This window comes from Lithobates pipiens, unplaced genomic scaffold (assembly GCF_037356315.1).
Source record: "Lithobates pipiens isolate NorthernLeopardFrog02 unplaced genomic scaffold, aLitPip1_a1.2 Scaffold_35, whole genome shotgun sequence".
Classification (NCBI taxonomy): Eukaryota; Metazoa; Chordata; class Amphibia; order Anura; family Ranidae; genus Lithobates; species Lithobates pipiens.
In genome coordinates this window covers 15,796,211-15,822,123 of record NW_027507811.1, presented here as the reverse complement: position 1 = coordinate 15,822,123, position 25,913 = coordinate 15,796,211, and the positions used below count along the sequence as shown (strand labels likewise).

Sequence of the window (25,913 nt, the reverse complement as noted above, 5' to 3'; positions counted from 1 at the left end):
GATATATAGGGGGACCTTCTCCCATTGGTCTTCAATGTAAGGGACCACAACACTGACCACTGATATTAAGGGGGGGTCCTTCTCCTGTTGGTCACCAATGTAAGGAACCACTACACTGACCACTTATATAAGGAGGTCCTTCTCCGATTGGTCACCAGTATAAAAGACCCCTACACTGGCCACTGATATAAGGAGGTCATTCTCTCATCAGTCACCAATGTAGGGGACCAGTACACTGACCACCGATAAAAGGAGGTCCTTCTCCTGTTTGTCACCAATCTAAGGGGTCAGTATGCTGACCATTAGAGATGAGTTTAGTTAGAGAATAGTAATGAGCTGAAGGTTCAAACCAAACTGACGGCTCCAGCAATCCAAACATCACATATAGAATTCATATTTCTAGCACTCCTAAATATCATAGCTTACTGTTGTCACTGTCAAGCAGCAGGTAGCAGTGGGTACTTGCACAAGGCATGTCCCTAACTGAACCACTGTCACCAGGAACCCATGCCACGTAAGCAATGATGTGGTGTTCTGCCCCACTTTCATGTATCTTTCATGTAGCTTTCATGTAACTTCCAGTTTTGGGCATTGGCCCAAAACTGGCAGTTTTGGGCCAATGCGATTTGTTTGCTAATGTGATTTTGGTATATTCCTCTGTCCTCGATTCTGAGTGGAGAAAGGTGTTTTCTTATCTTTCGCCTGGTTTTGTAATTCCTGAATCGGGGCTGGAGCTCAGGAGACTCCGAAGTGCTTTGGGAGGGAAAGAGTCGGCAATCCTGTGCCTGGCTTTTGCCATAAACCAGCGGGGCTGAGTGCACAGGTGTTCGCAGTCCTTATAATCTAGGGTGGGATCTCAAAACTTTCGAAGCAAATTGCCAGTTTACTGTCCTTCAGAATTTAGGAGGGCCAGATTGTGGGCAGTGGGAGTAGAAAATGCCTCAGGCATGGTGGTCTGCAGTGATACAAAAATTACCTACCGCTTGTGGGCAGTAGGAGGTATTGTCAGTGGGAGGAATGGTGTCCCATAATTGGTATTAGTGGGAGGAATAATGCCCCACCATTAGTATTAGTGGGAGGAATAATGCCCCACCATTGGTATTAGTGGGAGGAATAATGCCCCACCATTGGTATCAGGGATGAATAGTGTTCCATCTATAGTGTCAGTGGAAGAAATAGAGTCACATCTATGGTGTCAGTGGAAGAAATAGAGTAGCATCAATAGTGTCAGTGAAACGATTAGTGCCCTATCCATGGTTTTAGTGGGGGTGAATAGTGCTCCATCTTTGGTGTCAGTGGAAGGAATAGGGCCTTGTATCAGTGGGAGGAATAGTGACCTATGGGCCAAGTAAGCAAAGTTCCACATCCGGCCCACGGGCCGCAGTTTGGAGACCACCGCTTTAGGACCTGTCAAGATTTCAGAGCTTTACCCGAAAGACAGGAGGTCTCTGTGTAGGGGACAGGAGGAAACCGATCCTTCCCCAGGAGTCAAAGAGGCAGCCATAGGATGTACAGTTGTGCTCATAAGTTTACATACCCTGGCAGAATTTATGATTTCTTGGCCATTTTTCAGAGAATATGAATGATAACACAAAACGTTTCCTTTCACTCATGGTTAGTGTTTGGCTGAAGCCATTTATTATCAGTCAACTGTGTTTACTCTTTATAAATTATAATCACAACAGAAACTACCCAAATGACTCTGATCAAAAGTTTACATACCCCAGTTCTTAATCCCGTGTATTGCCCCCTTTAACATCAATGACAGCTTGAAGTCTTTTGTGGTATTTGTGGATGAGGCTCTTCATCTTCTCAGATGGTAAAGCTGTCCATTCCTCTTGGCAGAAGCCTCCAGTTCCTGTAAATTCTTGGGATGTTTTGCATGAACTTCACGTTTGAGATCTTCCCAGAGGGGCTCAATGATATTGAGGTCAGGAGACTGAGATGACCACTCCAGAACCTTCACTTTATTCTGCTGTAGCCAATGACAGGTCGACTTGGCCTTGTGTTTTGAATCATTGTCATGTTGCAATGTCAAAGTACCTCCCATGCGCAGCTTCCTGGCTGATGAATGCAAATGTTCTTCCAGTATTTTTTTGATAACATACTGCATTTATTTTGCCATCAATTTTGACCAAATTTCATGTGCCTTTTATAGCTCACACATCCCCAAAACATCAGCGACCCACCTCCGTGTTTCACAGTAGGGATGGTGTACCCTCATGATAGGCCTTGTTGACTCCTCTCCAAATGTAGCATTTACGGTTGTGGCCAAAAAGCTCAATTTTGGTCTCATCACTCCAAATGACTTTGTGTCAGAAGGTTTGAGGCTTGTCTCTCTCTGCTGTTTGGTGTATTGTAAGCGGGATACTTTGTGGCATTTGTGTAGCAATGGCTTCTGGCGACTCGACCATGCAGCCCATCGCTCTTCGAGTGCCTCCTTATTGTGCATCTTGAAACAGCCACACCACATGTTTTCAGAGAGTCCTGTATTTCACCTGAAGTTATTTGCAGGTTTTTCTTTGCGTCCCGAACAATTTTCCTGGCAGTTGTGGCTGAAATTTTAGTTGGTCTACCTGACCATGGTTTGGTTTCAACAGAACCCCTAATTTCCCACTTCTTTTTTTTTTAATCAGATAATTTTTATTGAAAATAAAGGTAACATTTTAATTTTACAACAAACCTAACACATAACTGAAAGGACACAGATTTATCCATTCTTGTAGACAGCCGGCTACATAGTGTGTGCGTTCACACTGTATAAAAGGCAACAGTTCATGTAAAATAAAGAGGCATTGGGGGTTATTTACGAAAGGAAAATCCAATATGCACTACAAGTGCAAAGTGCACTTGGAAGTGCAGTCTCTGTAAATCTGAGGGGTAGATCTGAAATGAGGGGAAGCTCTGCTGATTTTCTCATCCAGTCATGTGCAAGCTAAAATGCTGGGTTTTTTTTTCCTTGCATGTCCCCCTCGGATCTACATCGACTTTACTTCCAAATGCACTTTTAGTGCATTTTCAAGTGCACTTTGCACTTGTAGTGCAAAATGAATTTGCCTTTGTAAATAACCCCCATTGTCTAAAAAAAGTGTACCTGAGTCCGTTGTCATTGAGTTACCATATATTAGGTGTGCCCTCATTATATCCTATACCCTAAATCCACTCCTAGTCCTTCGCAGGGCCATCAAGCAGGGCAGGGGTGCCACATACCCCTAAACAGCGGGGAGAGGTTTACAGTATTTATATATATATATATATATATATTAACCGTTGGGTAAAACAACACAATACATTCAACCATTGCAGAGCAAGATACCATTAAGTATATCCCTTCAGTTTAATTCCCTCCGGCCACACACACCATCCGCCAGGCCAATTTCTATGGTTAGGTGGACGATGAGGCCCTGCCACGGAGAATTTTATTTTCATCCAAGCGTAAGGGGGCTAAGCCGGGAACCTCTAGCCAAGCATCCTAGATATTTTTTTTTAACTTCCTTGGGCTACCTCAATGTTTTTATGTCAATTGCTCCCTTATAAGTGAGTCATTTATGGCAGTGAGTGACTTGTATAGCGCTACCTATGCGAACTGAATCGCCTCAGGGCGCTTTCTTGCCACCAGAGTCCATCTGCAGCTTTGCGTGGTCCTTTTTACCCCATGAGGTCCTGACATGCTTACAAACACATACAACATTGACATACATATACACATATTAAGGCCAATTTTTAGACAAGGTCTAATTAACCTACCAGCATGTCTTTGGAGTGTGAGAGGAAACCGGAGTACCCGGAGGAAACCCACGCAGGCACAGGGAGAACATGCAAACTCCAGGCAGATGGTGTCGTGGTCAGGATTTAGAACCAGCGACCCTATTGCTGCTAGGTGAAAGTGCTAACCACTACGCCACTGTGCTGCCCATTCCGTATGTGTAGGAGGTGATACCGAACAAGGAGGACATCCCTTCTATGCCATTTGTGCAATTTATCGGTTGTGTGGTAAGTGCAGTGGATAATAAACAATTAAGTATATTTTTGAGATGAGGAAAGTGACGTTCTAAGTTCATTATCAAGTACAGTAAACCCCCCTCCATCGCGGGGGTTACGTTCCAGACCCACCCGCGAAAAGTGAAAAACCACGAAATAGAAAGACCCTATTTAAATACACCCTAGGCATGTTACCGCCCCCTCCAACGTCGCAAGACCCTATTTAACCACTAGAGATCCGAATGACGGCTACAGCTACAGACCTGCTTTGCCGGGACTATGTCTATTGACGTCTTCCCATGCACGAGCGGCCTGCGTGCCCGAGGGGTGCACGCTCTGTGATCGGCGAGTCTATGAGACTCGCCTGATCACGGATCCGAGCAAGGGGTCGAACCCGACCCCTTACCATGTGATCAGCTGTCAGCCAATGACAGCTGATCATCTGACAAAACAGAGCCGGTAATCGGCTATTTTTCCTCCTCGCGCTGACAGCGCAAGGAAAGAAAAAAAAAGCCGATCACCGGTGGCCGTGTTCGGGACATCAGTCCCGATCACGGCCAACTTATCAGTGCTCACCTGCCCCCTGCCAATACCAGCCAGTTATTAATAAGTGCCACCCATCAGTGCCCATAGTGCCATACATCAGTGCCCACAGTGCCATACATCAGTACCCACAGTGCCATACATCAGTACCCACAGTGCCACCTATCAGTGCCCCCAATCTGCCTCAACAACAGTGCTGCACCTCAGTGCCACATATCCGTGCCCATCAGTGTCATTTACCAGTGCCCATCAGTGCCTCCTATCAGTGCCCATCAGTCCCATCTATCAGTGGTACCTATCAGTGCCCCTTAGTGCCACCCATCCGTGCCACCCATCAGTGCCACCTATAAGTGCCATCTTATCTGTGCCGCCTTATCTGTGCCCATCAGTACTGCCTTATCTGTGCCTATCGGTGCCACCTTATCTGTGCCTATTAGTTTCGCCTTAACTGTGCCTATCAGTGCAGCCTACCAGTGCCGCCTATCAGTGCCCACCAGTGCTGCCTCATCAGCGCATTTCAATGAAGGAGAAAAATTACCTGTTTACAAAATTTAATAACAAACTATTAAGCATGATTTTTTAGTTTGCATCTTTTTTTGTTTGTTTAGCAAAAAATAAAACTCCCAGCTGGAATTAAATACCACCAAAAGAAAGCTCTATTTGTGGGACAAAAATGATAAAAATTTCATTTGGGTACAGTGTTGTATGACCGCGCAATTGTCATTCAAAGTGCTCTGGGCAGGAGGGGGGTTTAAGTGCCCAGTAAGCAAGTGGTTAAATACACCCTAGGTATGTTACCGCCCCCTCTAACGTCGCAAGACCCTATTTAAATACACCCTAGGCGTGTTACCTCCCCCGCTAACGTTGCCACGCTCAGTGTGGTCCACGAGCGAGGCATGCATTCCACCGCACCCTCGCTCTGATTCACTGCTACATAACTGCAAAATGGCGAAATGTTAACGCGATATCAGAATAACAGGTCCTAATTAAAATAACGCGATATACCGGGACCGCAAAAACTGAACAGCGATAGAGCGGGGGGAGGGGGGGTTTACTGTATAGTGGCCGATTCCTCATCCTGTCCCCATATCTTCCCTCCAGCCAGTTCTGCAGTTCAGTGACATAGCTTTAGATACTTGACATAGGAGAGAACCATATAGGGAGGATATCTGTCCCTTCCGGGTCGGTGATGTAACTAGTTGTGTAAGTATTGTGGGCCTAGTTGGTTCCCAAGAAGAAATTGTGCCGATATAGAGTGCCTAAGTTGCAGGTATTGGAAAAATAGGGTATTTGGCAGATTGAGTTCCACGCGCAGTGATTGGAAGTCTCGCAAGAGGCCTCCACGGTACAACTGTGGGAAAATATACACAACACCACTCCTAGACTAGGTGGAGAAACCCCCATAATTGACCTAGTTCTGGGTAGTTCCTATTGTTCCAAATACGGGACCAGTTAGTGTATCCCGCATATTGGAAATGCTGTTTGGTTTTACTCCATATTCTGTCTATGAGTGCCAGGGTGGTGTAAGATGGTAGTGCCCCTAGCTCTCCTGCCTCTATGCATTCCGCAAGGCCATCACCGGACAGCTGTGTGCGTACAATATTCCTTATAGGATCAGAAGACTCGGGGTACAGCCAGCCTGTTCAATTCTGCTTATTGAGCTCTGTTTCCTGCAGAGTTTCCAACTTAAAGCGGCAGTCCGCCGTTTTTTTTTTTTTTAAAAGCCAGCAGCTACAAATACTGCAGCTGCTGACTTTTAAAATAAGGACACTTACCCGCCCAGCGCGCCCGCGATGTCGGCACTCGAAGCCGATCTCTCGATCGTCTCTCGGGTGCTGCCGTCGCCATCTTGGGTATGGGAATCAGGAAGTGGAGCCTTTCGGCTTCATTTCCCGGTTCCCTACTGCGCATGCGCAAGTCGCGCTGCGCAATAAGGATGGACCCGCTGCATCTGAGATCTGTGTGTTTCCCAGCAGGCAGTGGGGGGGACCTTCGGAAAGGGGCGTGGATTCTGCGGAAAAGGGGCGTACCTTCTGCAGATATCTATGCCGGAAGTGGGTGCAGATACCTGTACTGTACAGGTACCTGCACCCCCCTCCCCCCTGAAAGGTGCCAATTGTGGCGCCGGAGGGGGGGAGGGTTCCAATGAGCGGAAGGTCCACTTTAGGGTGGACCTCCGCTTTAATACGTGGAACCTGTTTCCTCCATATCAATGTGCGGAAAATTGTATTTCATTTTTTTTTTTACACACATGGATAGGGATCCAGATGGGTTCATTGTGAAGCGCGTATAGGAGTTGTGGATTCCAAATAATTTTTTACCAAGTTACAGTGGCCTACTACCGAGAAGGGATAATTTAATCCAGCTAGCTGTTTTTTTCCTGCAATTTTTGAATCAATATTGAGTTTGATATAGAGGTCTAAAATTAGGGTGGATAACTATGCCCAGGTATCCAGAACGCCATACCATCAGGGAGGCATGCGATTGGCCCCAGATTTATTATGCAGCAGGACGACTCCGAACATAGTCAATGTCATCAAGAACTATCTTCAGTGTAAAGAACAAGGAATCCTGGAAGTGATGGTTTGGCCCCCAACTGAGCCCTGATCTCACCATCATGGAGTCCATCTGAGATTACATGAAGAGACGGAAGGATTTGAGGCAGCCCGACATCCACAGAAGATCTGTTCTTAGTTCTCTGGGATGTTTTGAACAACCTACCTGCCGAGTTCCTTCTAAAACTGTATGAAAGTCTACCTAGAAGAATAGATGATGGTTTGAAGGCAAAGGGCGGTCGAGCCAAATATGGATTTGATTTCTCTTCTGTTCATTTACTTTCCATTTTGTTAATTGATAAAAAAAATAACCTAATAACACTTCTACTTCGGGACAGCACTTTTAATCTACAGCATTTTTTCACACCTGCTTAAAACTTTTGCTCAGTACTGTATATACAACACATGCACACGCTACCTAAACTTCTTAAAACATGAACAATGATCTGTATAAAAATAAAATAAAAAATATACGCTAAAACGTTACTTAGCTCAGGTTATCGCGGCTTCGCGATCTCCGTAGACAACAAAGTTTCTTCTGCCACAGACTTTCTTTGTTGTTATGTCATTATGGGACCTCCCATTTAGCTTATGCTGCTGGCCTTTTTTTATTTGGAAAGTTTAGGTAGACATTCCCATATAGGCATATTCTTTTCTGCATCAGTTAGTACGAGCGAGCATTTCCAAACTCAAACTCTAGCTGGCAGTGTTGTATCACACATGCCAAATATGGTCAAAATATGTCAAAAGGGTCAAACCATTCTTGACCTTGGTTGATTTGATGCCTTATTTGACTAGAATTCCTCTAAAACAATGGGAGCAGGTAACTGCCAACTGACATTTACCCAACATACATTGAGATCTACAATATTTTCCCATTGTATTGGTCGAAATCTTGTGCAAATGATTCCAACAGCATTTGTTTGAGAACTTTTCACTCAACAACTCCTGATGCTTACTTCTAAATCAAATAAACAGATGTTATATTTAAATTTGAAAACAAAACACATATATATATATATACACATATATATACATACACATATATATACATACACACACACACACACACACACACACACACACACACACTGTATATATAAAGTGCAACACAAGGTGGCATGCACCTACTTGCACTTAACTCATAGTATGCGTTGACTATCATTCAATGGATTTATAAAAAAAATAGACATTTACATGTACTAAATGTAAGGAATTTTGTAATACCACATTATGGCCACTAGATGGAGCCAATGATCATTGGAAATCACTGTATGAAATAAAATATGATCAAACATTAAACAAAAAAAAATAAAAAAACAGACCTGTAAGTGTTTGTGAAATCTTACACCACAAAATGTACTCAGCCAATGAGAGGTGAGGACTCCATTTTTATTTTTCTCCTGCTATCAATGGCCGACACGGTACAACACTTCATCCATGTCTTTGGTGATCTCTGATCTCCTTATCAACTGTTTCTTCCATGATGGAGATCAGCCATGGAGTATATCTGAGGTGTATATCAGGGTGTGCTTCTTCCCCACATGTCCAACAACATTCATATACAAGACATTTCCCGCACTCAAAGCACTAATACACCTCGAGGGTTGTGTGGGACCCCCTGATGTACAGGAATACAGGACTTCAGTGAGAAACAATACCCTCACTCAGGACAGGGAAGTGGCTTCTCCCCCCGTGTGAGACCTCTGATGTCTGTAAAGATGGGACTTAACTGAAAAACATTTCCCGCACTCAGGACAGGAAAACGGCTGCTCCCCCGTGTGAGTTCTTTGATGTCTGACAAGATCTGATTTTTTTAAAAAGCATTTCCCGCACTCAGGGCAGGAATGCGACTTCTTTTCCATGTGCAGTCTCTGATGTCTGTATAGATGTGACGTAACTGAAAAACATCTCCCGCACTCAGGACAGGAAAACGGCTTCTCCCCTGTGTGAGTTCTTTGATGTCTGACAAGATCAGATTTTTTTAAAAAGCATTTCCCGCACTCAGGGCAGGAATGCGACTTCTTTACCATGTGCGATCTCTGATGTCTGTAAAGATGTGACTTAAGTAAGAAACATTTCCCGCACTCAGGACAGGAATATGGCTTTTCCTCTGCATGCGATCTCTGATGTCTGTAAAGATGGGACTTGACTGAAAAACATTTCCCGCACTCAGGACAGGAATACGGCTTCTCCCCAGTGTGAGTCCTTTGATGTATGGCAAGGTCTGATTTTCGCACAAAACATTTCCCACATTCAGAACAGGACACCGGCTTCTCCCCTGTGTGCACTATTTTATGTCTGTAAAGATTGGACTTCCCCGAAAAACATTTCCCACACTCAGGACAGGAATACGGCTTTTCACCTGTGTGAGACCTCTGATGTTTGACAAGTTCTGATTTTCTGAAAAAACATTTCCCGCACTCAGCACAAGAAAACGGCTTCTCCCCCGTGTGCAATCTCTGATGTCTGCAAAAATTGGACTTGTCTGAAAAACGTTTCCCGCACTCAGGACAGGAATACGGTTTATCCCCCGAGTGAGACCTCTGATGTATGACAAGTTGTGATTTAATTAAAAAACATTTTCCACACTCAGAACAGGAAAATGGTTTCTCCCCAGTGTGAGATCTCTGATGTATGTGAAGCCTGGACTCCTCTGAAAAACATTTCCCACAATCAGAACAGAAATACAGTTTGTGCATTATCTGATGGCTGTAGAGATGGGATTCCTCTGAAAAACATTTCCCGCACTCAGGACAGCAAAATGCCTTCTCCTCCGTGTGAGATCTCTGATGTATGGAAAGACTGTACTTGCTTGAGAAAAATATCCCGCACTCAGGGCAGGAATGTGGCTTCTCACCTGTGTGAGATCTCTGATGTCTGTAAATACTGGATTTCAGTGAAAAAATCTTCCCGCATGCATGACAGGAATAAGGGTTCTGACCTGTGTGAGATTTTATGTGCACATTAAAGCTGGTTTTAAACCAAAAACACTTTGTGCACTCAGTACAGGAAAGCCTCTTATCTGTTGGAAGGACGGCACCGTCCCGCACAGTCTGAGGTTCCTCGGGATAAGAGGAATACGATGGTCCAGCACCGTCCCGCACAGTCTGAGGTTCCTCGGGATAAGAGGAATACGATGGTCCAGCACCGTCCCGCACAGTCTGAGGTTCCTCGGGATAAGAGGAATACGATGGTCCGGCACCGTCTCGCACAGTCTGAGGTTCCTCGGGATAAGAGGAATACGATGGTCCGGCACCGTCTCGCACAGTCTGAGGTTCCTCGGGATAAGAGGAATACGATGGTCCGGCACCGTCCCGCACAGTCTGAGGTTCCTCGGGATAAGAAGAGTACGATGGTCCGGCACCGTCCCGCACAGTCTGAGGTTCCTCAGGATAAGAGGAATACGATGGTCCATCTACACTGTGTGGTGCCGGATGGACATTTGAGGCAGTCGGGTTTTCTCCTGGACTATACTGTGTGATGTCCTCATCTTCTACTTTACAGTCTGGAGACAAAGTGAGACAATCCTCTGAGGTTTTCCTCATCTCCCGTCCATCTACTAAAATAGAAATACAAAGATTATTACTAGACATCAGCTGATTGGTTCCCCTAAACCAGGACTCCGCCCACATCAGGCAGCTTTGTCTCTGAGGATCTTACAATTCCCCCCTCAAGGTAACTAGTAAATGGGTCCTCTGATCTCCTACCAGATCATTTCTTTATTCATGGACCTTAGTCAGAGAGGGAGGAAACAACGAGAACTGTCTTCTATAGGAGTGACAGTGATGAGGGGATTATAGGACGAGTGTCCCCTCCCCCTCTATCACTCATTGCCATCTTCCCAACACAAGAAGTCCTGCACTTCCTTATTTAGTCCATGATTTAGTCATGAATAACAGCGGGGCTGAGCCCCACCAGAGGTCAGAGAGTGAGGATGGGGGGAGAACAACCAAGATGAAGACTGGACTGATCCTGAAGACCCCCATCATTGGGTTATTGACTCCTCCCTCATTATCACTTCCTGTTTAAGGTTCCAAAGTCTGAGGACATTATCACATTATTATCACTATGTAAAAGTCTGTCCTCCAATCACATCATCCGATATAAAATGTCCAGCTGGTAGGAAATGGGTGTAACAAAAGAGAATACATATTATGTGTATATATAGCAGTGTGTAGAGGGGAGAGAACAGAAGTCAGGACTATGTAAAGTACAACATATTGTATAAGATACAACAGTTAGGACTATATAGTATCAGAATTATGTAATGTACAACATCGAGTATATAGTACAGGGGTGAGAAGTATGTAATGTACAACATCGAGTATATAGTGCAGGAGTCAGGAGTATGTAATGTACAACACATAGTATGTACAGTAGTTGATGGGTCAGGACTGTGTAGTGTACAGCAGAGTGAAGGGCTTAGGACAGTATTTTGCAATAAAAAAAATATATAGTGCAGGGGTCAGGACTCTAATAATAATATTAATGAATATAATAATATTATTGGTATTCAGTGAAAGCTTTAAGTATCACTAAAGGCAAAACTTTTTTTTTGTTTATAATAGAGATGGATTAGAACCTCCGCCTGGATTTATTGCGGTCTGTACCCCCCTTCCAGAGATTCACCCTCTCCATTTGTCCTGTTTACCATTATCATTGAAAGTAAAAGAAAACCCCATATTTTGGGCTGTCCCCAGAAAAGTAATAAAGGGGAAATCTTCCAATGGGCACACTATTTCTGGTGACCTGGGGGTCCCCAAGAAATTTCCTTAATTTGCAGGGATTGCCTCTCACTTCCTGTTTGGCTATGGGACAGGAAGTGAAGGGAAATCTCGGCAATGAGACACAGATGGCAAAAAAAAAAAAAAATTCTGACAGGGGTTATAACCCTCTCTGACTCTATCCAAATTGACAAAAAAAAAATTTTTTGCCTATAGTTCTACTTTAAATGTTTACAGGTCCCACACCGCTGCCTCCCGCCACCCGAGACTGCACTCAGTGACTTGGATTTAAGACAATACAGACATATCCCTCCAACCGGCACAGCCAGCAGACAACAGAGCAAGTAACCCCCCGGAGAATTTCTCTGTCAGAGATATTGTTAGGCTCGGTTCACACTGAAGCGATGCGGGAACGCCGCAAATCCGCGACGGGTTCCCGCATTGCATGCCTCCCGCTGGCAGTTCACACTGCCCTATGCGAACTGCTGGGAGTGTCAGTGAAATGTTAATGTCACCCCCAGATCAGTTCGCATATCGCAGTGCGATCTGCAAACTCGGACAGGAATCGGATCGTATGATGTGAACACCCATGCGATCCGATTCTGCTGCGGACCAAAAAAAGGGTCCTGTGCGAGTTTGGAGCGGGTGCGATGCAAATTCAGCCATACTATCTGTATGGCTGAACTCGCATCGCTACAGAGATCGGATGTGATTTGCACTGCAGTGCGGTGCGAATCACATCTGGGTCTCCCAGCCGCAGCGGTGTGAACCCAGCCTTAAACCCAGACATGAAGCAGGTGCCAAAGTCAAGAAATGCCTATGGTGAATATCAACACTTTGCTGCCAGCTGAACCCCAGAATCTCCATAAATCCAGTCTAGATACATAAATTGTGTCGGCGGCACAGAGAAGGAAGATTATCGGAGAGAAATCCAGGAATACAGGACGGGGAACACAGCTCAGGAAAGTGACCAGGGGATTACAGGCTGATATCACCCAGCCCCCGCCCTACTCTGGACCAATCAGTGAGCAGTATGAGTGGAGGAATGTATTTAGTGTTAATGACCCACCTGTGCTGATCTCTGTAGGAGTGTCCTCCTCTATAAATGTCCCCGTTATTCCATCCTCCTCCATAGACTGTTGATCATCCCTCACATACCTCTCTTCTTCTTCTTCTGCTTTAATCTCAAGTTCTATATCGGTTGGATATTCACCCTAAACCAAGAGAATCAGAGAAAATTACAATTTGTAAAATATAAGCTCACGTGAAAGATCCACATCTCATCTCCACAAGTTCATGTTCTAGTTGCTCCATCCAACCAACCTTGTAATGGTGGGGGATGGTGTGATCTTCCTGTGTGGAATCCCGGGAATACAGAGGACCTCTCCCTCCCATAGACTGCTGAGCTCCACTTATCAACATCTCTTCTTCTTCCTCTTTAATCTCTACTTTGAGGTCTTTAAGTTCTTCATCCTAAACCCCAAAGATGATGGAATATATGTGTAAAACAGGACGAAGAATGTCCTCTCATAGCTTAGAATTCTGTTCTAGTTGCTCAGTTCCACCTACCTGATGATGGTGGGGGATGGTGTGACCTTCCCTTATGGAATCCCGGGAATACAGAGGACGGGGACATCTCTCTGGTGGGTTCCCATTACTGGATCCATCTGTAGGAAACACACACACTGACTGAATACATTGTTTCTATGTGTTTATCAGATGGGGGATCTAGGTGGAGCCTCCGTACTGCTCTCTCCTTTACAATAAAGTCTCCTCTTACCCGGTGATGTGAGGGGCGGCTGATTGTCCATCATGGCGTCCTTGTAGAGATCCTTGTGTCCTTCTAAATACTCCCACTCCTCCATGGAGAAATAGACAGTGACATCCTGACACCTTATAGGAACCTGACACACACAATGATACAGTCACCATCCAGACACATCCCTTGTCTGTTACTGGATAATGTCCCAGAATTCCCAGAATCCTCCTCACCTCTCCCGTCAGCAGCTCCATCATCTTCTTGGTGACTTCTAGAATCTTCTCCATGTTGTGTCTCTCAGGTTTTAGGGAGTCACATGGAGGCACTGTGATGGTCATATGATCACCGGACTTCCCAAGAGGAAATCTCTGTATTGGAGAACCAATAGGAATATCATGTTAGAATCCCAGAATCCTCCTCACCTCTCCGGTCAGGTCTGTGATTTATTAATAGAGATAAGAGTGATGTCATGTGACCTCCCAGAATCCTCCTCACCTCTCCGGTCAGCAGGTAGATAATCTCCAGGGTGAGGTTTAGGATCTTCTCTGTCATGTGACTCTGGTCCTCCTCCATCTTTGTTTGTGCCATCATTTGATCTATACAGGTCTCCTTGTAGACGTATAACTTTGGCAAATGAAAGGAAGAATTATTTGGATGGTATTGGTCACTAGGTTCGCACCAGAACTTTCGAACGGACCGAAAATTTGTGCGAACTTTAGAACCCCATTGATGTCTATGGGACTCGAACGTTCGAAATAAAAAGTGCTCATTTTAATGGCTAATATGCAAGATACTGTCCTAAAAAGTATTTGGGGACCCGGCTCCTGCCCCAGGGGACATGGGTCAATGCCTAAAATGATTTTAAAAATGGCAGTTTTTTCGGGAGCACTAATTTTAATGACGATTAAAGTGAAAAAAAAAGTAATATTCCTTTAAATATCGTGCCTGGGGGGTGTCTATAGTATGCCTGTGAAGTGCCACGTGTTTCCCGTGTTTAGAACAGTCCCTGCACAAAATGACATTTAATGGAAAAAAAGTCATTTAAAACTGCTTGCGGTTTTAATGTAATATCTGGTTCCGGCAATAAGGATGAAAATATTGAGAAAAATGGCATGGGTAGCCCCCCCTGCCCATTACCAGCCCCTTTGGGTCTTGTACGGATATTAAGGGGAACCACGTACCCATATTAAAAAAAGGAAAGATGTGGGGCCCCCAGGCCCTATATACTCAGAACAGCAGTATACAGGCGGTGCAAACAAGACAGGGACTGTGTAGGTTTGTTGTGTTAAGTAGAATCTGTTTGTAATTTTGAACTGGTACATGTTTAAAGTGTAGCTCCAGTCAAAAAATAAATTTTTAAGCTTTTTGGAAAACATAGGGAAGGGTTATCACCCCTGTATAATTTGTTTTGCCGTCCGTCTTTTTTCATCTCACTTCCTGTTGTCTCCTTCCGTTTGCAAGTAGGAGATGTTTGTAAGTTGGATATTTGAAAGTAGGGGCCTGCCCTATATGCTCTGCAGAAATGGCGGAACAAGGTGTTGGTTTTGCCACAACATTGTAAGCCCTCAAAGTGACTCTTGGTGGGCGCTGGAGAGCCCTGCTGTGAACGATTATATCAAGAATTGTAATTACATGCCATTGTTGAACAGTGGTAGAAAAGTTGGGCCTTTGGTGGTTGTGGTGTTGGTGCCACAACACTAAGTCCTCACAGTTACTCTCGGTGGGCACAGGAACGGGCCCTGCTGTGAAATATTATATCAAGAATTGTAATTAGACAACACTGCAACCTCTCCCATATACTCTAGTTGTAGTGCAGGAATGAGCCCTGCTGCAAAGCATTTCATCAAAAATTGTAATTACATGCCCCTGTTAAACAGGGGCTGAAAAATTGGGCCTATACACTGCAACCTCTCCCATATAGTCTAGTTGTAGTGCAGGAATGAGCCCTGCTGCAAAGCATTGCATCAAAAATTGTAATTAAACTCCCCTGTTAAACAAGGGCTGAAAAATTGGGCCTTAGGCACTGGTGCCACGACACTGCAACCTCTCCCATATACTCTAGTTGTAGTGCAGGAATGAGCCCTGCTGCAAAGCATTGCATCAAAAATTTTAATTACATGCCCCTGTTAAACAAGGGCTGAAAAATTGGGCTGGTGGCATCACCCAGAACCAAAAATGTTCTTCCAAGATATCAGCGGAGGAGGAAGAGGACAGACAGTCAACATAACAGGACAAAGATAGCTTTTGAGTCAAAAAGTCTACGTGAGGAATCTTCAGTAGTATACAGTCAGTTCATGCAAAAAGTGACTTAGTGCCAAGGGAGGGACCACCACCAATGGTAAAATTGGCTGCTCACCTCATCGTATGGACCCTTTAAATTACAGAGGGTCGTATGCAATTAAATATCAACTCGTCCAATCGGTGATGTCACGTTGATATATGTGTATTATACACATTTTAATATTCTTAACTGTTTTTGAATATTAAGTTCGAAACACATCTTTATTTGCATTTTGTAGGAGGTGGACTTTTGTAAACTCAAGTTTGGAGAAAAAAGTTCATGCTTTGCAATTTAAAAATGTGTTTAATAATGGGGTTATTTTGTATTGGTACCCATTAAGCAGTTTTTATTTATTTAATTACATTATATACATAAGGGGAAAGGATTCATTGTGGCAACGGCAATGTTTGCAAATATTTATATGATTCCTGATCCGAAGAATACGAGGATCCTTCCGCAGGCTTTGCAGGATCAAGGAGGTCATGCAGCGTAGGTTAGCTGAGGCATTTGGTCCGGAGTCCTCTGGGTCACTAAGGACAACATGATCCGCAGCTACCTCCTCCCAGCCACGTACAAGTCCACGGGTTTCTTGGGACTATAAATCATCCCTACAAGACTGCTGCTGCTGATGCTGAGTGCCAGCCTCCACCTCCATGCTGACACAATCATCCTGATCCTCCTCATCCTCTTCCTGTGTGATGGATGGGACAGCAGGAACACTGTCTGGATAAAGGGGGCCTTGAGAGGCAAGGAAGTCCTCCTCTTCCTGCCTCTGTTCTGCCTCAAGTGCCATGTCCATTATTCCACGCAGTGTATGCTCCAAGAGGTGGACAAGAGGTACAGTGTCACTGATGCATGCACTGTCACTGCTCACCATCCTTGTGGCCTCCTCAAATGGTGACAGGACAGTGCATGCATCCCTGATCATGCCCCACTGGCGTGGTGAGAAAAAAGCGAGCTCCCCTGACCCTGGTGCCGCCTGGTGTAGTCACACAGGTACTCAATGATGGCCCTCTGCTGCGTGTGCAGCCGCTGCAGCATGGCCACGTTGAGTTCCACCTGGTGGGCATGTCACATATAAGGCGGTTCTTGGGCATGTTCAACTCCTTTTGGAGCTCAGCCAGCCGAGCATAGACATTAAATGATCAGCGGAAATGCACACAGACTTTCCTGGCCTGCTTCAGGACATCCTGTAAGCCCGGGTACCTGCCCAAGAACCACTGCACCACCAGGTTAAGGACGTGAGCTACACAGGGCACATGGGTCAGTTGTCCCTGTCCGAGGGCAGAGAGGAGGTTGGTGCCATTGTCGCAAACCACCAATCCTGGCTTAAGCTGGCATGGTGTCAACCACCTCTAGGCCTGCCCCTGCAGAGCTGACAAAATATCTGCCCCAGTGTGGCTCCTGTCCCCCAAACAAACCAGCGCAAGCACGGCATGGCATTGTTTTGCCTGCGTACTTGCGTAGCCCCTTGAACGCTTACGGAGCACCGCTGGTTCCAAGGACAGAGCACCGTTAGAGGCCATGGAGGAAGAAGAAGAGAGGTGTGTCACAACCAGTAGTAGCATTTTGGAGGCGTGGTGGCGGAACAACCTCCAACACTACTGCACCTTGTCCTGCATCCTTCCCAGCTGCCAGAAGAGTGACCCAATGGGCCGTGAAAGACAGGTAACGTCCCTGTCCATGCCTCCTGGACCATGAGTCAGTGGTAATATGCACCCTACCACTGACCGCCCTGTCCAGCAAGGCAAGGACATTGCCTTCCACATGCTGGTAGAGAGCCGGAATCGCCTTCCGTGAGAAAAAGTGGCGTTTGGGGACCTGCCACTGAGGAACCGCACATTGCACAAACTCAGGGAAGGGGGCCGAGTCCACCAACTGAAAAGGTAGCATTTGAAGGGCTAGCAATTTAGCCAAGCTAGCATTCAACCGCTGGGCATGTGGATGGCTGGGAGTGAACTTCTTTCTACGGTCCAGCAGCTGGGGCAGGGAAATTTGCCTGCTACAATCGGACGTGGGTGTACTGCTAGCAGAGTGCCCGGAAGCACTTGGCTGTGACACACCTAATTCTACATCTTCATTCCTCTCAGCGCAGGTTTCAGAGAGGACTGAAGGTCTAGTGGGGTTGGAAATACCAGCTGATGAGGAGCAAGGAGAGGTCCGCTTTGTTCTTTGGTGTGGGTCTTTGAGGTACCCTTGCCAACGAGCTGCATGGCAGGTCAACATATGTCTGGTCAACCATGTGGTGCCCAAGCGGCTGATGTTTTGGCCACGCGAGATACGCTTGGGACATATGTTGCAAATAGCAGCGGTGCGATCTGATGCACTCGTCTCAAAAAAGGCCCACACCAAAGAACTTTTAGAATAACGTGCAGAGGCAGCGCCCTGCACAGGCGTAGCTTTGCGGTGTGATTCAGTCGGTGTGCTGCCCCTAAGCTGGCCCAGGGAGGGCATCCTGCCTCGTTAGAGATGTGCCTCCTCCTCCCTCCTACCAGGCACCCACGTGGAGTCAGTGTCCTCATCATCCCCTCCCTCTTCATCGCTGGAGCAAACCTGGCAGTATGCTGCAGCTTGTGGAACATGACTGCTAGATTGCTTTCCTTCTTGAGCATCCCCTCTCTCTGCGCTCACACTACTGCTTTCCTCTAGCTGAGTATCGTCATCAGAGTCTACAAAACACCTGGGTGAGAGAGGATGAGGAGGATGAAGAGGGCTTGGTTCATCCACTCTACCAAGTCTTCGGCATGATGCGGCTCAACACGTCCAGCTGCCGAAAATAAGTACAAGCATGTCCCATGGCCACGTGCTGATGACGATGCACCGCGTCCACGACCAGCACTGTTGTCTCTAGACACAGAGCCTGCTTGCCCTCTTTTATCGGCTCGTGCCTGTCTGCCTCTCCTTGTTGGCCTTCCAGACATGGTAATGGCCCGAAGTGAGATGGGAAAACCAGCAATTGGGTAGTGTATATTGTGCTGGAGGCACACAACACCCACTAACTCCTGCAGATGCTTTTATTATAGAACAACAGGAATTAAAGGGTAGATACCGGTGTATACTGTGCTGGGCTGGAGACACACAACACCAACTAACTCCTGCAGATGCCTTTATTATAGAACAACAGAAATTAAAGGGTAGATACCGGTGTATACTGTGCTGTGCTGGAGGCACACAACACCAACTAACTCCTGCAGATGGCAGATAGCTCAAATAAAGAAAAGCAAAATAGGTAGATACCGGTGTATACTGCGCTTAGGGCACACAGACAACACCCAGAAACTCCTGCAGATGGCCGATAGCTCAATTACAGAAGAGCAATATAGCTATATAGGTGGATACAGGTGTATACTGCACTCAGGTCACACAGACAACACCCAGAAACTCCTGCAGATGGCTAATAGCTCAATTACAGAAGAGCAATATAGCTATATAGGTGGATAAAGGGGGATACTGCACTCAGGGCACACAGACAACATCCAGAAACTCCTACAAATGGCTGATTTCACTTTAATCATTATTAAAATCACTGCTCCCGAAAAAACGGACATTTTTAAAACTTTTTTTTGCATTGATCCTTGTCCCCTGGGGCAGGATCCAGGTCCCCAAACACTTTTTAGGACAGTAACTTGCATATTAGCCTTTAAAATTAGCACTTTAGATTTCTCCCATAGACGGCTTTTCGAATTTGCCGCGAACAGCCCAAATTGTTCACTGTTCGCTGAACAGGCAATGTTCGAGTCAAACATGAGTTCGACTCAAACTCGAAACTCATCCCTATTGGCCAGTATACTGTAATATCCAAGACAGGATGGCAATGGGTTACTGGGGCCTACGAATTCCAGCTTTTGGCACTGCCAGACCCTTAGTCAAGGGAAGGTATTGGACTGTCTCCGCCAGGTGCATAGAACTGACCTCTGGCCAACTGTCAGATGATGCTGCTCACATCACAGCTCAACAAACACAGCGAACAAGGAAAAATTGCTGACGTTTCGCACTAGCTGTAGTGCTTATTGATGGCTATGAATGTTCGCTGTGTTTGTTGAGCGGTGATGTGATTTTCCAATAAAAGAAAAGTGGTCTTCTGAAGAGTGCGGCAGTCCAGAGCTTGTTTTTCGTCTGTTGCTAGTGGTAATAGCCAGCACCTGTGGCTTCCCATCCGAAAAGACAGTTTACAGCCTGCATGTGTGCTCCTGGAGCGGTGAGATCCCTTCTCCTTCATATTACAATTTGTGGCTAGGAAGAGGACAGCAGGGGGTGAGGGCTTTGTTCTTTTGATTGGCCAGCAGGGCTGGTGCAAGGATTTTTGACACCCTAGGCTAAACCTTATTTCGCCACCACCCTTGGCTCTGCCCCTGACACCACCCCCTTTGCCCTGCCCATGTATACCCCACGTTTTTAATGAAGCGGCCATCAAATGCAACCCACCAGCGCCCATCAAATGCAGCCACATCAGCGGCCATCAATGCAGCCTACCGTCGCCCATCAATGCAATCTCACAAGCGCCCATCAATGCAGCCTCACCAGTGCCCATCAATTAATGTTTGCTTGCTTCCATTCAGTCGGGACACAGACAAGCGAGTAGGAACACCAGTGGCTGGGTTACCAGTGCCCATCAATTAATGTTTGCTTGCTTCCATTCAGTCGGGACACAGGCACAGAGAAACAAGTAGGAATACCAGTGGCCAGGCGCCCTAGGCAGCAGTGAGCCCTAGGCGGCTGCCTAGTTTGCCTAGTGGTAGCAACGGCCCTGTTGGCCAGTATAATGTAATATCCAAGACAAGATGGCAATGGGTTACTGGGGCCTACGAATTCCAGCTTTTGGCACTGCCAGACCCTCAGTCAAGGGAAGGTACAGGACTACCTCCCCCAAGTGCATAGAACTGACCTCTGGCCAACTCTCAGATGATGCTGCTCAAACAGACATCTTCTAAGTACGAGTGAAGGGGTGACGGAAATCCCTTCTTCATTCCACTTGGTATCTCAGAAAACTTTATTTGACCAGAGAAATGGTAAAAAGGTGAAAGCTGCTGTTCTTTCCTGGCAGGAGTACTGCAAGGATGTCTAAAAAGTAAGTGCAGGTGGGTGGACCATCATAGACCAAGAGCCCTCACCCCGATTAGACTCCCCAAGCCCTACAGTTTCCTTCTTCCTCAGAGCCCCGCTGACCACCAACCCAATCAAGGGCCCCAGAGTCCTTCAGCTGCAATACCCACTCACAACCCTTTAGCTACACTACACCCCTTTAAAGCCCTCCAGCCTCTGTACCCCCCCTCAGCTCCTCTACTTTCCTCAGACCCACTCTCCATACTCCGGACCCCGGCACTCCATCATTGTGTTGGCTACATATTGTAATGATTGCCCATTTGCTGTCTATGTAGTGTAATAATTACCCGTAGTAGGCCATGTATGGTCGGGATGGTCATTGCCTTGTCTATTTATTGTCAGTGCTGTTAATTTCGAGGAACATTAAAATTCAAAGAGGAAGTAAACCTGATGGGTTTACTTCCTCTTTGATTCCCTGCAAAGGTAAAGCATAATGGACTACTATGCATCGCATAGTAGTCCATTATGTGTCACTTACCTGACACAGGAGCCAGCGAAGTCACCGCTGTCCCCTGTAGTTCCGAGCGTCCATCTTCTTGGTGGGTCTCGCTGCTCTGGCGCTGTGATTCGCCGGAGCCGCAATGACATCACTCCCGCGCATGCGCACGGCAGCCGACACTCGCAGCATATCGCCGCGATCTGCGGCCTGCCCAGTGCGCCTGCACGCAGCTGTCTACGGGTAAATATCTCCTAACCGTATAGGTTTAGGAGATATTTCTTGGACCTACAGGTAAGCCTTAATCTAGGCTTACCTGTAGGTTAAAGTGGTTTGTAAGGGAAAATTAAGAAGATGTTTCGGCCCCGTAAATTGGGGAAATATTCTGACCCTGAAGGGATCAATCACTATATATGTGTGTATCATCATCTGCTGGAGATAAAAGATGCCACAGTGACTATGGAGAAAGAGGACGGACATGACGAGGGGGGGGGGGGTTGTTACTGGGAGTATATATAAAATAATATCGTATTACCTCCTCCTCTGCTGCCAGTTCCAGCAATGTCTCCTCGCTACTTCATCCTGACTCACCTCTAACCTGGAACTTCCTATTTGTACTCCAACATCACTTCCTGTCTGTACCTGACATCACTTCCTGTCTTTCACAGGGACCTCATGTCTGGCTATAAGTGGTATCAGCACCTTGTGGAACTCAGAAGAACTGCAGCCCCGAGAACATCTGAACACGTCCTTGTGTTGTGTGTGTATGTACTGTATTTCCTAATAAATAAATACTCCTCCAACTCTATCTGATTTGCCAGGACAGTCACATATTTTAGCTATTTGTCCCGCAATGTTTGAATCCCGGGCTGTGTCCCAAAAATTACAGCAAAAGGTGTAAATGTGTTTGAGTCCAGGCAATGGGAGACCCTGCCAGGTATGTGAAAGGCTTTTCTTCTCACTCTGTACCCGGGTCCTGAAAGGTGATTCTGCCCAGTAGAGGGGAGTGCAGGGCACTGCGTGTGGGGGATTTGTATGAGAGTCATCCGGGGGGCCCCCCGGGTGGGGTGAAAAAAGGGGGGATTTGAGGGTGCCGTGTGGTGTCCTGGTGGAAAGGGTAGGTGTGGCCTTTTCTTTGTCCCACCACCTAGCCTGGGAACTGCTCTCCACTTCCTATCTGTATGGAGCATGTGATATCGCTGCCCGCTGTCCACTTCTGGGAGCAAATACCTCCATGTACCCTATTCAACTCCATGCCCCTAATTACACCCCATGTCCCCCTCCTCACTCAACTTTCTGCTCCTCTCCACCACACTTCACTGCCCTGTCCCCCTCTTCATTCCTCACCCACCTACTCAATAATTCATTCCCCTCTTCATCCTCCCACCTCTCTCTCCACCATCCTTTCCCCATCTTTCTTTTCCCTGCCCTACCCCATATTCACCCCCTTCCCTATTTTCACCTCCCCTTCCCCCTTTTCACTGCACGGTGTCCTTCACCTCCCCATCCCCTTCTTCACTGCCCTGCCCCCCTCTTCACTGCATGGTGTCCTTCTTCACCTCCCCATCACCCTCTTCACTGCATGGTGTCCTTCACCAACCCATCCCCCTCTTCATTGCATTGTGTTCTTCACCTCCCTCTTCACTGCCCTGCCCCTTTCTTAATTGCATGGTGTCCTTCTTCAATGCCCTGCCCCCCACTTCACTGCATGTTGTCCTTCACCACCCCATCCCCCTCTTCCCTACATGGTGTCCTTCTTCACCTCCCCATCCCCCTCTTCTCTGCATGGTGTCCTTCACCTCCCCATCCCACTCTTCACTGCACCGTGTTCTTCTTCACCTCCCCACCCCCTCTTCACTGTCCTGCCCCCTCTTCACTGCATGGTGTCCTTCACCTCCCCATCCCCCTCTTCACTGCCCTGCCACCCTCTTCACCGCCCTGCCCCCTCCCCTCTCTTTACCTCCCTATCCCCCACCTCATCATCTCCCTCTTCACCCACATTTCTCCTCCCTTCCCCCTCTTCAGCCCCCGTCCCATGCTTCACTGGCCTGCCTCCACTTCATTTCCCCTTCCCCCCTCCTTCCTCAGGCCCCCTTTTCATCTGCCTCTATTAACCACCCCTCTTCACCTCTTCCTCCTCATGTTTGCCCTTCTGTCCCTGTCTTGACCACTTCCAACCCTTCTTCACCCATTTACCCCTCCTTCTTAACGTCTCCTTCCCCTCTTCACCTCCCTGTCCCCTTCAGCTCCATTTCACCCTCTTGTCCTCCTCTTCACATCCTGTCCTCCTCACTATCCTCATGTACCTCTGTTCACCCTCCTGTCCCCTTCTTCATCCCCCAGCTACCCTGTTCACCCCCTTTCCCCTTCATCCCCACTCCTCGTCACATATTCCCCCTTCTCAACCCCTCTTTACCTCCCTGTCTCCTTCATTTCCTCTATTTCATCCAAAGTTGCGTACAAAGTGTGAATGGAGCCCTAACTAATGAATAAAACATTCTGGTCTGTGGTTCTGTCCCCATTATGATATATTTTACTATATATATATCCACGCCCAGCAAGGGGTTTAGAAATATATTACTGCCTAGTCCAGCTTTTCTCAGCCAGGGTTCCTACAAAGGTTTCTAGAGGGTCATTGAGAAATGAGTTATGTCTTGGCATCAATGATCAAGAGGGGCAATCTTCTTACTGATGAAAACTGAGACTCACCTCCAAACATCACTTCCTGCCTGTACCTGACATCACTTCCTGTCTGTACCATCACTTCCTGCCTGTACCTGATTATGTACATGTATTTATTTCGCCCACTGATATAAAGGGGTCCTTCTCCCATTGGTCACCAATGTAAGGGACCACTACACTGACCACTGATATAAAGGGGTCCTTCTCCCATTGGTCACCAATGTAAGGGACCACTACACTGACCACTGATATAAGGAGGTCCTTCTCCTGTTGGTCACCAATATAAGGGACCACTACACTGACCACTGATATAAGGAGGTCCTTCTCCTGTTGGTCACCAATGTAAGGAACCACTACACCGACCACTGATATAATGGGGTCCTTCCCCATTGGTCACTAATGTATGGGACCACTACACCGACCAGTGATATAAGGGGTCCTTCTCCTATTGGTCACCAATATAAGGGATTACTCCAATGACCACTGATATAAGGGGGTCCTTTTACCATTGGTCACCAATATAAGAGACCACTACACTAACCACTGATATAAGGGGGGGGTCCTTCTTCCATTGGTCACTAATGTATGGGAAAATTACACTAACCACTGATATGAGGGCCCCTCTCCCATTGGTCACTGTAAGGGACCACTACAATGGCCACTGATATAAGGGTATCTTTTTCCCATTGGTCACCAATGTAAGGGGCCACTACACATAAAGGGGTCCTTCTCCCATTGGTCACACATGTAAGGGACCACTACGCTGACCACTGATATAAAGGGGGTCCTTCTCCCATCGGTCACAAATATAAGAGACCACTGCACTGACCACTGATATAAGGGGGCCCTTCTCCCATTGGTCTCCAATGTAGGGGACCACTACACTGACATAAGGGGGTCCTTCTCCCATTGGTCTCCAATTTAAGGGACCACTACACAGTCCACTGATATATAGGGGGTCCTTCTCCCATTGGTCACCAATATAAGAGACCACTGCCCTGACCACTGATATAAGGGGGGTCCTTCTTTCATTGGTCTCCAATGTAAGGGGCCACTACACTACCCACTAATATATTGGCGACCAGTGAAAGAAGCACCCCCTTATATCAGTGGTCAGTATAGTGGTCTCTAACATTGGAGACCAGTAAAAGATGGACCCCCTTATAAGTGACCACTACACTGACCACTGATATAAGGGGGTGCTTCTTTCATTGGTCTCCAATGTAAGAGACCACTACACTGACCACTGATATAAGGGGGTCCTTCTTCCATTGGTCACCAATATAAGGGATTAATACACTGACCACTGATATAAGGGGGTCCTTCTCCCATCGGTCACCAATGTAAGAGACCACTGCACTGACCACTGATATAAGGGAATCCTTCTTGCGTTGGTCACCCATATAAGGGACCACTATGAAGAAAAGTGCGACGTCCAGACAGATTTCCCACGGAGGGGGACTGACGATGGACTGACGGTGCTCCTGCTCAGAGTGTCTTCCCAACACTAATGAGACATGAAGATAAACTAAGAAAACTAAGAGTTCTGTTCATAAAAGTTTATTGGATGGATGTGGCCAGCATTCGTTCAGCCGTGACAAATTCTGCCCGTAATTTCTTTAACACAATGATTTCCTGTGATGGTCAGCTCCAACTAGTGGCCACAATGAGGTATTTTTTCTTGGAAAATTAGCGAAATATCACATTATGGTCACTAGAGGGAGCCAATGATTACAGGAAATAACTAAGTAATGAAATATGGCTAATATTCATCATGGCTGGATGAATGTTTTTCACATTTGTGCAATATTAAAAAATAAACTTCTAAATATTTGTGAAGGTTTCC

The 25,913-nt window shown here is 46.5% G+C and overlaps 2 protein-coding genes across 2 annotated transcripts in view; both read right to left on the bottom strand.

Annotated features, from left to right (window-relative positions):
• Positions 1 to 13,525, bottom strand: part of LOC143956076 (uncharacterized) — a 46,494-nt gene extending 32,969 nt beyond the window's left edge. The window contains 4 exon segments of the mRNA XM_077466201.1: positions 8,765 to 10,641; positions 12,876 to 13,020; positions 13,130 to 13,279; positions 13,376 to 13,525. Coding sequence (XP_077322327.1) covers positions 8,765 to 10,641; positions 12,876 to 13,020; positions 13,130 to 13,228 — 2,121 coding nt within the window. The 5' untranslated portion in view covers positions 13,229 to 13,279; positions 13,376 to 13,525.
• On the bottom strand, positions 13,334 to 16,048 carry LOC143955516 (uncharacterized). Its single transcript, XM_077465549.1, has 3 exons — positions 14,061 to 16,048; positions 13,658 to 13,933; positions 13,334 to 13,375 (listed from the first exon to the last, which is right to left on the bottom strand). Exons 1-3 carry the CDS (start codon positions 14,154 to 14,156, stop codon positions 13,334 to 13,336), a joined length of 414 nt encoding a protein of 137 aa, XP_077321675.1. The 5' UTR covers positions 14,157 to 16,048.
• Positions 16,049 to 25,913: the final 9,865 nt, after the last annotated feature.